Raw genomic sequence first — 14,481 nt, 5'->3', positions numbered from 1 at the left:
TATACAATGAGACCAATGTATATTTTCAAAGCACCGGGTGCGACTTCTCTTAGCAGGTTGCTACTTTGTATATATATATATGTATCTATAAAATAAAGGTATCCCCATTCAATACTGTCCTTTAAACGGCTGTAATATAATGAATACAAATTCAACAATCAAATAGCTTTGTTGATGTTTTTAATTATTATATTATTTCAATATTTTTCATATTGTAAAAGTGTAGGTGTAATATTTACTAATAACAACTAAAAATAATGATCAGTAACGAGTATTTAAAGCAGTGCTAGAAACACACAACTCTAAAAGAGGCCGAACCTTCTTTCCCCGGCGCGGACGCCTCGCCGCTTACTTCCCATCTCTCTCCGACGCACTCTATCCATCAGGACCCTCGCGTCGCCTTGACGTCGCTGCGCTGCGGTAGTGGTATAATAGTGCTCCAGATTCCGATTACATGCTGAAACTTTAAATGAAGATGGTATAAGATCGTGCGCACACCTTTTCCTTATTTACATTATTGTAATTGACATTGTGCACAGTGAGAGTCAAGCATGTATGGGTAAACGGACATCTGGATGCAGTCTGCCCCCCGACTTTGTGGTTGTCACAAAATAAACAATACCGTGGCAAGAACTCACGTCAGTCAGCTGGGCTTCCGAAACCTTTGATTTTTGCCGATGAGTGAGTGATCTTTTTGTGGTTGATAGTGAATTATAAGTAAATCTATAGACTTTTAGAAGAGATTAGAAGATAGTTGATAGTGTGCGAACATTCCTCCTCACAGTATGGCCTCGGTCGCCGCTTGGCTGCCATTCGCGCGGGCGGCGGCCATAGGTTGGGTGCCCATTGCTACGCACCCTTTACCACCACCCCCTGTACCAAAAGACCGCAGGAAGGCCGATGATGAAAAATTACTTATCAATGTATCGGGACGGCGATTTGAAACTTGGAGGAATACACTAGAAAAATACCCAGACACTCTTTTAGGTTCTAATGAGAGGGAGTTCTTCTATGATGAAGACGTCAAGGAATACTTCTTTGATAGAGACCCAGATATTTTTAGACATATTCTTAATTACTATAGAACAGGTAAATTACACTATCCTAAGCATGAATGTTTAACCAGTTATGACGAAGAACTAGCGTTTTTCGGTATCCTTCCCGATGTTATAGGAGACTGTTGTTATGAAGATTATAGAGATAGGAAACGTGAAAATGCTGAAAGACTTATGGACGATAAGCTTTCAGAAAACGGAGACCAACATCTTCAACAACTTACAAATATTAGACAGAAAATGTGGCGTGCTTTCGAAAATCCACATACTTCAACTGCTGCTCTAGTCTTCTACTATGTGACAGGATTTTTCATAGCAGTTTCGGTTATGGCCAATGTCGTAGAAACAGTGCCATGTGGAAGTAGACCAGGTGGAGCAGGATCGCTGCCTTGTGGAGAACGTTACAAGATAGTGTTTTTCTGTTTAGATACAGCATGTGTCATGATATTCACAGCAGAATATCTTTTAAGGATGTTTGCTGCACCAAATCGTTATAAATTCGTAAGATCAGTGATGAGTATCATAGACGTAGTTGCTATTTTACCCTACTATATTGGACTAGGTATCACAGACAATGATGATGTATCGGGTGCATTTGTTACTTTAAGAGTATTTAGAGTTTTCAGAATTTTTAAATTTTCAAGACACTCACAAGGTCTTCGGATTTTGGGCTATACGCTCAAATCCTGCGCTTCCGAGCTAGGGTTTCTGGTATTCTCTTTAGCTATGGCGATTATTATATTTGCTACAGTGATGTTCTACGCGGAAAAGAACGTCGGAAAGACCTTCACATCTATTCCAGCTGCATTCTGGTACACCATCGTCACTATGACGACTTTAGGGTGAGTGAATCTTAACTTTTACATTTTTATTACACCAACTGTTTTGTTTTCATATAAGTTTGGTTTTATTCATGTAAACAAAATATTTATGTTTCTGAGAGAACGCTCTCTCTTGTGTATATGCGTATAAATCTTGTATGTCTTGTATACAGGGTGTCTCATTAAGAATTGTCCATATAGTAACTGGAGAAACTTTAGCAAAAAATACGAAGATTTAACCTCAAAACACTTAAATACAATGTGGCTCTTTACTGAGTTATAGGGTGTTTTATTTAAAAATTTTAAAACTATTTGTACTCAGTACTTTAAAACCATTTGACGTATTCTTGTCATACTTGGCAGACAGTCTAGGACTGTACACCCTACTAAATTATGACAAACACACGTTTCTGGCTACTAACAGAGGCGTACGACGAGGGAAAGTGAATGGTTGACCCTTCCCAAATTCTACACCACTGACGGAATTGCTATTTTAGTGGAATTTTTGGATTCTCCAATACTTTCTATGTAAATAATATAGTGTTCATTCGTAACGATAAAGTCATTAGTTTTCGAGATATTTGAAGTTAAAAATGAAACGGCACAGTTATTTTGATTAATGTATTATGCCCCTTCGTATTTATCTTCAAATATCTCTAAAACTAATGATTTTATCGTTACAAATAAAGAGTATATTATTTGCATATAAAGTATTGGGGAATCTAAAAATTATGCTAAAATAGCAGTTCCGTTAGAACTTGGCAAGGGTCAACCATTCACTTTCCCCTGTCGTAAGCCTCTGGTTGCAACTAGAAACGATTATTTTACATAGTTTAGTAGGGTATACAGTGTAAAGTACCACTTTTTGCCAAGTGTGACACGGATATATGTCAAATAGTTTTAAAGTATTATTTTTTTTGAAATAATTTATTCTTTATTTAACACTTTAAGAACTATTTGTACCCGGTACTGCACGCCCTACTAAATTATGTGAAGTACCTAATCATTTCTTGCTACTACCAGAGGCGTACGACACGGGATAGTGAATGGTTGACACTTAACAAATTCTACTTCACTGACGGAACTGCTATTTAGCATAATTTTTAGATTCTCCAATACTTTTTAGGTACATAATATACTTTTCATTCGTCATGATAAAATCATTAGTTTTAGAGATATTTGAAGTTAAAAACGAAGGGGCATAACACATTAATCAAAATAACTGTGCGGTTTCATTTTTAACTTTAAATATCTCGAAAACTAATGGATTTATCGTTACGAAAGAAGAGTAGGTATATTATTTACATACAATGTATCGGAGAATCGAAAAATTGTACTAAAATAACAATTCCGCAAGTGGCGTAGAATTTGAGAAACGTCAACTATTGACTTTCCCCAGTCGTACGCCTCTGTAAGTAGCCATAAATGTTTATTTAACATAGTAGGGTGTACAGTACCTACACTTCCAAGTATAACAAGGCTATGTTAAATGGTTTGAAGGTACATACTGGGTACAAATCGTTTTTACATTTTTAGATAAAACACCGTATCACTCAGTAATGTGCCACATTTTATTTAAAGTGTTTTAGGTTAAATCTTCGTATTTTGTGCTAAGGTTTCTCCAGTTACTATATGGACAATTCTTAATGAGACACCCCGTATATGTCCACACGTTAATATTCGATAGCTTTTTTATCTATGGTCCAATTTTCATAATTTTGAGGATGAGTAGAAGGAAAATGATCCCAGATTAATTCACAACATCCAAATATATTCACATTATACAAGGAAAAACAAAATTATGTTACAATAAAACACTGAAAACGTTTGTTTTCTATACTTCCACAAAATTTATTATAACTAAGTGACTACAGCTGTTTCGGCGAAGTGCCTTTCTCACTGTAATCACTTAGTTATAATAAATTTTGTGGAAGTATAGAAAACAAACGTTTTCAGTGTTTTATTGTTAGATAAAATGAACTTCCATCAAGTAACGGTCGAATCCATCAAAATTATGTTTCTGTCGTTTAGGTTTAAGACACCCTGTGGTAAGACATAACTTTTTAATGTCACTCAAAAGCCTCCTGTACAAAATATTGATTCATTCTCTTTATATTATTTTTTCACTAATTTTGATATCTCTATTCGTTCAACGTTAGGAATAATTATTGAATACGAAGTCGTGTTTTCTTTGCATGTTTTTTAAGTTTGTACAATAGCTCTTCTTCTTCAAGTGTCATCTCCGTGACGGATATCGGCGATCATCATAGCTATTCGAACTTTAGAGACGGCTGCTCTGAAAAGTTTATTTGGTGTACATCTGTAGGATTCTCTCAAGTTGCGCAGCCACTATATTTTATGTTTCCCTATGCCTATTTTCCATAAGATTTCCATTCCTTTATTCATATTTCTCAGACCCTCTTTGTGACATGTTCTGTCCACGATATCAGAATTCTTTTATACACCCATAGCTCTAATGATTCCAGTGGCCACACTCAAGGTCGAAACTTACATTACAGAAAACAAAGTCGAGATAACGTAGCACCTAACCAACCTACTTACCTCTTAACTCCAACTTAAAATCTCTTGTGCAGAGCACTCTTCTCATGTTGTTAAAATTTGTTCTAGCCTTTTCTATTCTGATTTTGATTTCCTGGAAGTAATCATTTGTGGAGTTGATTATTGTTCTAAGATATGCATATTGGTCTACCCGTTGGACATTGGTTCCGTTTATGAAAAGATTCTCATTATTTCTTTGAGTTTTCGATGTTTTCATAAATTTTGTCTTCTTGATGTTCTTTGTTAGACAGTATTCTTGTCCGTAATCCTCTATTCTGTCCACCAGCCTCTTCAGATCCTCAATATTTTTGGTTAAGATGACAGTATTAGCCGAGTATATAATATAGTTAATGGGAACTCATTCACCTTTATTCCAGCTGTTTCAACCTCAAAAGTCGTTTTTTTAGGACTCTTGAGTCTTTTTGAAATCTCTGAACATTTGTATAGGACCTCTTTCGAGTAGGCATTAAAAGAATTGGTGACATCCCTGTTTCACCCAACGTCTAATTTGAATTTCCTCTCACAGCTGTACAATATAGCTAGTTATGTACAATGGTTTCGCTACACTTCCTGATCAATTACAAACTACGTTTCAGGTTTAAACTCTCTGGCAAGGAGTTTAACCTTTTGAAATAAATTTCTCGCTTCATTCCGACAACCATGTTTTTTTTTGTTTCTCTGCATATCTGGAAAATGTTATCCGCTTTGTCTTTGCGGCATTGCCTTCTTATTTCATTTATTATGACGTGTGTTCCAAATCTAGTTTATATTATTTTTATATTCTTTTCAGTGTTAATCACAGTCCAAGCATCATCAGTGATCCACAACTTTTGGAAACCACCTGGTTCGATTAGTTTGTCTTTGAGATAGATCCACGTGTTTTCAGGATCACTATCTACTTGATCTAAAGAGAGGTTTTCTTTTAAGTCTTGTTGATATTCATTGATTTTTAAGGGTCGATGGATATAATAATTCTTCTTAGCGGTCTCCTTCTAAGGGCTTTAAAAGGTTCGTAAGTGGTCTCTCGCGACTTCTTGCCCATCTAGTAGTCTGAATAGTTAGTCCACAGATTCTGAATAAGATTTCCATCTGAGGATCATGCTGTACAATCTCTATTCTATCTTCAAAAAATTATTCTCTAACACAGCTAGCGAAATGTGGTTTCGCATTCTTTAGCATGAGAATAAAGTGTTTTTTCTTCTTCTTCTTCACGTGCCATCTCCGCGACGGAGGTTGGCAATCATCATGGCTATTCTGATCTTAGATGCTGCTGCTCTGAATAGTTCGGTTGATGTGCATCCGTACCATTCCCTCAAGTTACGCAACCACGAGATTCGTCTCCTTCCTACACTTCCCTTGCCCTGGATTTTCCCCTGTATAATCAACTGAAGTATGTTGTATCTCTCATTACGCATAACATGCCCCAGGTACTGCAGCTTTCGTGTCTTGATAGTTTCCAATATTTCCAGTCTTTTGTTGACTCTTCTCATGACTTCGTTGTTTGTTATATGCTCCGTCCATGATATCTTCAGGATTCTTCTATACACCCACAGTCCAAATGCTTCCAACTTTTTAGTAGTCGATGCGTTAAGTGGCCATGCTTCTATCCCGTAAAGCAGAGTCAAGAAAATATAACACCTTGCCAGCCTAACTCTCAAGTCTAATTTCAGTTCTTTTGCACAAAGTACCTTTCTCATTTTATTGAAGTTTGTTCTTGCTTTCTCTATTCGAACTTTGATTTCTTTGGAGTAATCATTTGTGTGATTAATTATTGTGCCAGGATAGTTGTAGTTTTCTACTTGTTCTAAAGTTTTACCTTTAATTGGGTCAAAACGGCAAACAGGTGTATGTTTTCAAAAAAACTTTTGATAGTGTGTAAAAAATATTTTATTATCAGCTAAGTACTTTCGACACATAACGTGTCATCATCAGAGCTTCCTAAAAGGACATATTTAAGATAAGATTTTTTAATATAAAAAAATAAGTGAAAAACTCACGTCCTCTTATAAAACCTTCATAGAAGAGCAATTGCTAAACAACACAATAAAAAACATGGATACTGGGCAAAAGCCACAGATATAGGGTATAATAACCCTTTAAAGTGAATAAAATCACATCTAAACTCTTTTATTAATTAGTGAGACAACATGGCTGAGTCAAACCATTTTGAGCCCACGTGAACAGCAGATCAGCTGAGGAAGACTGTCATTTATTAAAATGTAAACTAGGAACTACAATCTTATGCGACCTCTATGTTCATAAATATTAATTAAAAATTAAAAATGACTAAAAAGCCATGTATAGGTTAAATGAAATTAAAGTTAAGATACTAAATTTTAAAGTTAAATTTTCAAAAAAAATTTCTATTATTACTATTGAAGTGAAATGTTAACGTGTATATTAAAAGTTATCAAAATTCTTCCAAAAAACAAAACTGTTATAGTTTGACCAAGTGTAGAAGAAGTTAGATGAAATCATACCTAGGAGAAATATCATTTGTTAAGCTCAGAGTTCGAAAGCTGTTATTAAAATTAAAAATCTTATTGATTAATTCAGACAAATAACAAATATTTACTTGTTTACAAATATGTAAACAATGAACGAAAACTCAAGAATACCTAAAAGTAATGTTCAAAAAACTTTCATAAATTGTTGGGTATACTGTATACTAAACCAAAATTACTAAAGAAATTTCTTAAAAATAGGATCAAATTTACAATTTAATTGAATCTGGGTGTTAACACAGTTTTGAGGGTTTCTTTTCATTTCTCTACTTATTTCTAGATCTTCTAGTAGATTCATTTTGGTATAGTTATTATAAGGTATGTTGTGTAAGATCCTACTATCTCTTTGTGGACTAAAGCTATGTTTCGGTGCATGTAAATGATGACCAAAGCTAGATTTATCGATCTTTGACATATGCTCTTTGATACGAGTATCCAAAGGTCGCATCGTTCTACCCACGTAGGTCACAGGGCATTCACCACATGACAATTTATAAATGCCACTTTTTGAAGTTTTTTTAATTTTGTCTTTAGTATGAGAAAAAATTGACTTGATGTTATCTTTGCATTTAAATGAAAGTTTTAAGTTCGGAATGTTATTTAAGATTTTTGCTATATTGTCTGAAGGATAACCTATGTATGATATAGATCTATACATAACTGCTGAGTTGGAGTCGTCCGGGGTCGCAATATAAGCTAGAGATCTGTTTCTTTTATTCCTTAATTTGTTGAGAATGTTATCAACCAAAGTAGGGGAGTAACCGTTACTATGTGCAAGTTGTTTAATAGTATCCAATTCAGAAGTAAAATTTGTATCTGATAATGGTAAGCTAAGTAAACGATGGATATAGCAATAAAAAGAAGACATCTTCTGTTGAAAAGGATGATTCGAAGATCTAGGGATAGTATGGTCAGTCTGAGTTGGTTTTCTAAAGACTGAAAAACTTAAATTGTTCTCTATTCTAGTTAATGTTAAGTCTAGAAAATTAATAGAATTGTTAGACTCTGTTTCTAAAGTGAAAGTTATGGCTGGATGTAAATTATTGAGTAAAACTAGAATATTTTCTGCATCTGAGGAATTTCCATCTTTAATAGCTAACACATCATCCACATATCTAAACCAATACAAGATTTTTTGTAAAGGATTGTGATTTGAAGAATTATTATCAAAGATATTAATCTCAAGGTTGTTAAGGAACAGATCTGCTAGAAAAGGTGATAATGGATTTCCCATTGCAAGGCCTTGTGCCTGTCTATAAAAAATGTTTTTAAAAGAAAAGAAATCTTGTGATAAACAAATTTTAAGTAAAACCAATAAGTGGGAAATTGTATCTTTATTAATGTTATTGTTAATAAGTAAATTCTCCACTATAGGAATGGTTTCATCTCTTGGTACGTTCGTAAACAAATTACTAACATCAAATGAAACTAGAAAGAAATCTCTGGGTAAATTTATAACTGACAATTTATTAACTAGATCAGTAGAATTTTTAACAGAATAATTAGGTTGCAAAGATATTGAAGATTGTAAAATGGTATTAATGAATTTAGACAGTGTCACAACTGGAGTGTTATAAAAACTAACCACTGGTCTCATAGGAACATTTGGTTTATGAATCTTTGGCAAACCATATAGTCTTGGTATTTGAGGATTTGACAAAATGAAGGTTTTTCTTTCATCTTATGTAAAAGAAGGAAATCTTTATGTTTAGATAAGGTAGCTTTTAAGTTGGTAACTAATTTATTTAAAGGGCTTCTATCTAAAATATCAAAGTTGTTATTTCTTAAAAATTCTTCAGTTTTTTGAACATAAACACTATGATGCATAATAATGAGGCAGTTACCTTTATCAACTTTAGTAACGATAAGGTTATTCCTATTCAATTTGGTAGATATTTGTCGAATCAAATGTAGTTGTTTAAAATATTTGATTTTAATATTATTAACATTATTGTTAAATTTAATAAGATCTTTTTGTAAAGAAAGGAAACAGTTACTTTTCAAGTTGGTTTTAGAAATGTTGTCTAAAGGTAAACTTTCTATAACTGAGTCAATGTCAACTGAAAATTCTTCAACCGTTTTATTGTTGAATGGTATTTAATTTACCTTTAATTGTCAGGATTTCATCATTATTTTGGGTTTTTGATATCCTCATAAATTTAGTTTTCTTGATGTTTATTGAAAATCCATATTCTTCTCCATACTCAACTATCTTGTTCATTAGCTTTTGAAGGTCTTTAAGGTTGTCTGCTATTATGATAGCATCGTCCGCATATCTAATGTTGTTAATTGGCGTTCCATTTACCTTTATTCCTGCTGTTTCTTCCTCAAGAGCTCTTTTCATAATTTCTTCAGAGTATGTATTGAATATTAGTGGTGATAATACACACCCCTGTCGCACTCCTCTTTTAATTTCGAACTCTTCTGATGTGTGTTCGTTAATGCGTATGTGTGCTTGCTGTTTATAATATAGATTTTTTATAATTCGAAGGTCATTTTATTGTAATTGTTTTGCTTTGAGGACGTCCATTAGCTGTTTGTGGCGGACTTTATCGAAAGCCTTGTTGTAATCTATGAAACAGACGTACATATCCTGGTTCACGTCCAAGCATCTCTGGATTAGTACGTTGAACGTAAAGAGCGCTTCACGGGTACCTACGCCTCTACGGAATCCAAATTGGGTTTCTTCAATATCCATATCAAGTGTTTGGTAAATGCGTTTATGAATGATCTTTAAAAACATTTTAAGTGTGTGAGACATCAGGCTTATGGTGCGGTGGTCGGTGCATTCAATAGGTGATATCAATAGGCAGTTGATCTGACCCCGGGCTTTTTCCGTTACTGGTGTTTTTTAGTGCATACAATATTTCTTCCTTTGTAATTTCTACACTTGTTTATCTGTTTTCCAAAGATATTTCTTGTAGGTTTCCTCTTTCGTCGTCGAAAAGCTCTTCCATATATTCTTTCCATCGTTTTAGCTTTTCGTCAGTCGTTATAATAGTGTTTCCATTTTTGTCTAAAAGAGTTGTGTTGTGGTTTCTTTTTTGCAGCCCGGCCATTTCTTTAACCTTTTTATGCAGGTTGAATAGATCGTATTTGTTCTGAAGATCTTCTATCTCTTTACATTTTTCCTCATAGTAAGTTTGTTTTGTCTCTCTTATCTTTCTTCTGATTTCATTGTTAATTATTTTGTAATTGTGATTGTCTTTGTTCTTGGCTTGTCTTCGTTGGTCCATCATGCCGAGTATCTCGTCGGTCATCCAGTTGTCTCTCTTTCTTATCGGTTCTTTTAATATCTCTTCGCATGGAACAAGTAGGCAATTTTTTAGTGTTTCCCATTGATGGTTTATCTCGTAGGTGTTAGTATCTAATTTATCAAGGTTTTCGTATATTTTCTGTTGAAGTTTGTTTTTTATATCAACTTCTTTCAGTTTTCTAACATCTATATTTGGAGTTCTTTGGGGTTTTCTAATACGTTTAAGCTTAAGCGTGACATTAGCGATTAGTGGGTTATGGTCTGATGTGACATCTGCTCCTGGATATGTTTTAACGGATTTGATGGTGTTACGATATCTCTCTTTAATCAGTATATAATCGATTTGGTTTCTTACCACTTTTTCCGGTTTATCTGCTGGTGAGCGCCATGTATATAACCGTCTCAAAGGTAATTTAAAGAACGTGTTTGTGATTATTAGATTTTGTTCTTGGCAGAATTGTATTAGACGATCACCTCTATCGTTACGTTCCCCTAGTCCTTGATCTCCTCTCGTGTTTCCTTGATCTCCTCTCGTGTTTTTTCTACGACCATTTAATAACATGCTCATTATTCACTATTTTTGAATAGATTGATAATAACACTCATTACTTTACCCGTGGGTAATAGTTCATTACTCACGGGTCATTACCCACGGGCTGAGGTTAAGTTCAAGTGGCGCATGCCACTTTTAATATATTGGTCGTATATAAACTGCAAATAAAATTACTTAAACTTGTTTATTTAATACAATAATTATTGTAATTTATATTAATAATTAACTTAGAAAAATTTCTAAAGGATTTTTAACTGTAATGGTCAGTATATTTTGTACGTTTATACCTTGTTTACAATAAATTTTGACGTCTATCATTTTGAGTGACAGTGAGATTAGCGCATTTGCTGTGTCTATTTAAATTTATAAATTATATTGTGTTTATTTTAAAAAGCATATTGTGTTTAATATATTATAACATATTATATATTATATATAATAATTATCTATATTATTATATTATACATACTTAGTTAAATATAAATGTACAATATAACTTTATAAAATAAATTCTGTGGCAAAAAGATTCTTTGTCTAATGCCATCTCTTTCTCTCTCCACACACACACAGCTTTATAAAATACTTCCACCGATAATATCAATTTTGTATTTATCACAGTGACAAGCAGGTACAGATTTGCGCTTATAATTTTTCGGAAACGAATGGAACTTGAATTGACTATTTCTTCTTGTATGTTTACAATACATAAGACAGCATTTGCTAATACATAGTGTGAAACTAATTATTCAGCCGCGTATTATTGGTATAAACATTAGTTTTTAAATTATAATTTTAATCTCGAGTAGTCGATAATTATACTTTTTTAATAACTAAAATAAAAAAGGTCGTAGAAAAAGTATAGTATTCTACTCGCACGTAATGGCTATTACTCACTCTGATGAATTACGACACTCGCCTTCAGCTCGTGTTTCAAACTTGATCATCGTGAGTAATAGCCATCATTACATGCTCGTTGAATAATATATTATTCCTGTAATACGTGAGTCTGGAATGCAATAAAAATCGTGATCCACCATAAAATAGACATTAATAAAATGTCAAAAAAATTGGTGACTAAAACAAAAATAGTGGTGGTCGACAGATTCCACACTATTCAAGACGACTAACATGTTACAGGCAGGGCCAAGCCGTCCATAAGGGCGGAGAGGGGCGGTGCCCCCCGGCGCCGAAACAAAAAGGCGCCGGTAGGTGCCAAAAAAAAACTGACAATATCTGAATTTACCAGAAATATTAGTAATATTTTAGTATCTTGTAAAATTGAAAATTTACCGATCGTAGGTAGATATAAAAATAGCAGTTATTATTACTTTGTCCCCTAAGTGTACGAACCGTTATTTCTCTCATTAAACTGAACTATTACTCCATTCACTCACGGTAAAATATTGTAAAACCTCTGAATTTTAAAGAACAGCTTGGATTAAAATGAAATTTGGCATACACATAGCTGACATGTCAAAGAAGAGAATGATATTGTGTCGACGTGTGCTTTTGTCCTAGGGGAGTACCACCCCTTCACGGGGGTAAAAAAATATACGTTCAAAATAGGTCCGGAAGTGGATAAACTGGCGAATTGTAAGTAACGATACTAAATTTACATTCAAGATGCAGTAGAAATAAACAAACCAAGACACGTTAAATGCTACTAAGAACACTCTCGAATCATAATTTACAATGTATAAACTTTGGAAATCATGATTTGGGATTTACAATGTAAATACATTGTAAATTAGGATTCGGGCGCGCTCCTAGTAGCATTTTACGTGTCTTGGTTTGTTTATTTCTACAGCATCTTGATTGTAAATTTAGTACATAAAGTTAAGTTGTTCTATAAAGTTTTTATATTACTTAAGTCAATATCTACTTTTTGTGTTATTTGCGAGTGAATATGTTCATTTTTCAAGAAAAAACCACGTTTTTAGACGGTTTTCGCAAATAACTCAAAAAGTAAGTACCTATCTTATCGAAAATATATTATTACAAAAAATTAAAAAAAAAGGCATTTCCTTCAAAATTTCAAATTATTATTTTTTTATTTAAAACCAATTTTTTTTCAAAATTAAGCACTTTGAAATGGTGAAACTTCCAGATCATATAGTGAAGTGATATAAGTGAAGTAAATTTATTGTAAAGCTGTAACGATTAATTTCATTTTGGATGCTTATTCAGCGGCGATTTTTACGTTGTTTTTTTACCAAAAAAAAAAGGACCAACTTTATTTTCAGAGATATTGGCTTACTTTTGCTACTAGAGACTTTTTTAAAAAACAAAAATAAAGCTTTTTCTGAAGACTTTAAAAAAGTTTTAACGAGTTGTGGCCAAAAAGTGCTTTATTTTTTGGTTATTTCACGTTAAAATGTTCGATTCGGAATTTGACGAATAAGAACCCACTTTTCTCGAGCTACAACTCTTCCTCTACTATTTAGATTTAGCACAAAATCTTCATGTGTGCACAAGTTTTTTTAATTTTGTTATAAGCTATATTTTTACTAAGAACATTTTTTTCAATAAATTACACACTTAATGTGTTATTTGCGAAAAACCGTCTAAAACCGTGGTTTATATGTTGAAAAATGAACATATTCACTCGCAAATAACTCGAAACTCACAAAAAAATTGACTTCTGAAAAAAATTAAAAAACTGTATATGGAACAAAAGTTGCTTATAATTAGTTTATCTACTTCCGGACTTAATTTTAACGTATATTTTTTCCTCTCCGACGCCGCAATATCAATTTTTTTCTTTGTTATAAATTAGTTATGCGTATGCAAATTTCATTTCAATCCAAGCGGTTCTTGCATTTCAATCCACGGAGCAAAAACCGTGAGCAAATCGACTATAATATAATTATACAGGGTGTTTGGGTAAATAATTGGCCACAGCTTAACCTTAGATTACTGATCTTAAAATAGGTCGATTTAAGCTAACTTACCTTAGTACGAAAGTTGATAATAACCGAAATACAGGGTGTAAAAGTTAAACTTTTATTTTATATATTCTTGAATATTTTCTAACAGGCACGGGATAATAACACAAAATTTGGTAAGCGGGGTTTTTTGGGATGAGAAATCTAAATTCGCTACCAAAAATAATGTATTACCCAGAGGGCGCCACATACGTCTTTCAGCGCTCATTTAAGAGCATACAGTAGCGCGTCATCAATATAACTTCGGCAGATAGTATCATACCCTTTTTCGAAAGTTCTTCGAAACTTTGACAACAGTGGCAATATTTGCCTTTATCTAAGATCAATATTTTAACATAATACTCATAGGGGCGCTAAATGAAAGTAATAGAAAATAATTTTGTTATTAGTAAATAAATATTTATAAAAATTAGATACAGTGGAACCTCGATTATCCGTCAGGGCATCGGACCAATGGTATGACGGATAATCGAAAAGACGGTTAATAGAATATTAACAAAACTTAATTGATCAAACGACTAAGTGACACAATCAATGTTCGAATTTGAATCAAATTTAATCATGGTGACACACAGATATTGACTGTAAAATTATTGTGCTGTGCATTTTTATTTTCGGCTTGCTTCTTCTTCTTCTTCCTTCTTGTATGTAGGCTTTAAAGCCTGTTTCTTCTTCAATATTATCCTCCTAAATTGTTTAGGTTATCGCACCACCTTTTTCTTGGTCTGCCAATACTTCTTCGTCCATTTGGTGACTTATCTCTTGCTATTCGTACTATCCTATCCTCT

The 14,481-nt window shown here is 33.3% G+C and overlaps 1 protein-coding gene across 1 annotated transcript in view; it reads left to right on the top strand.

Moving 5' to 3' along the window:
* The first annotated feature begins 323 nt into the window (after positions 1–323).
* The window catches only part of LOC114339865 (potassium voltage-gated channel protein Shal), a 142,591-nt gene continuing 128,433 nt past the window's right edge, over positions 324–14,481 (top strand). Inside the window, exon 1 of the mRNA XM_028290548.2 lies at positions 324–1,897. Coding sequence (XP_028146349.1) covers positions 786–1,897 — 1,112 coding nt within the window. The 5' untranslated portion in view covers positions 324–785. The remainder of the gene's footprint in view (positions 1,898–14,481) is intronic.

The sequence above is a fragment of the Diabrotica virgifera genome, chromosome 10, assembly GCF_917563875.1.
Source record: "Diabrotica virgifera virgifera chromosome 10, PGI_DIABVI_V3a".
NCBI lineage: Eukaryota > Metazoa > Arthropoda > Insecta > Coleoptera > Chrysomelidae > Diabrotica > Diabrotica virgifera.
Note: the sequence above shows the minus strand (reverse complement) of the source record. Positions and strands in the feature narration are given on the sequence as shown.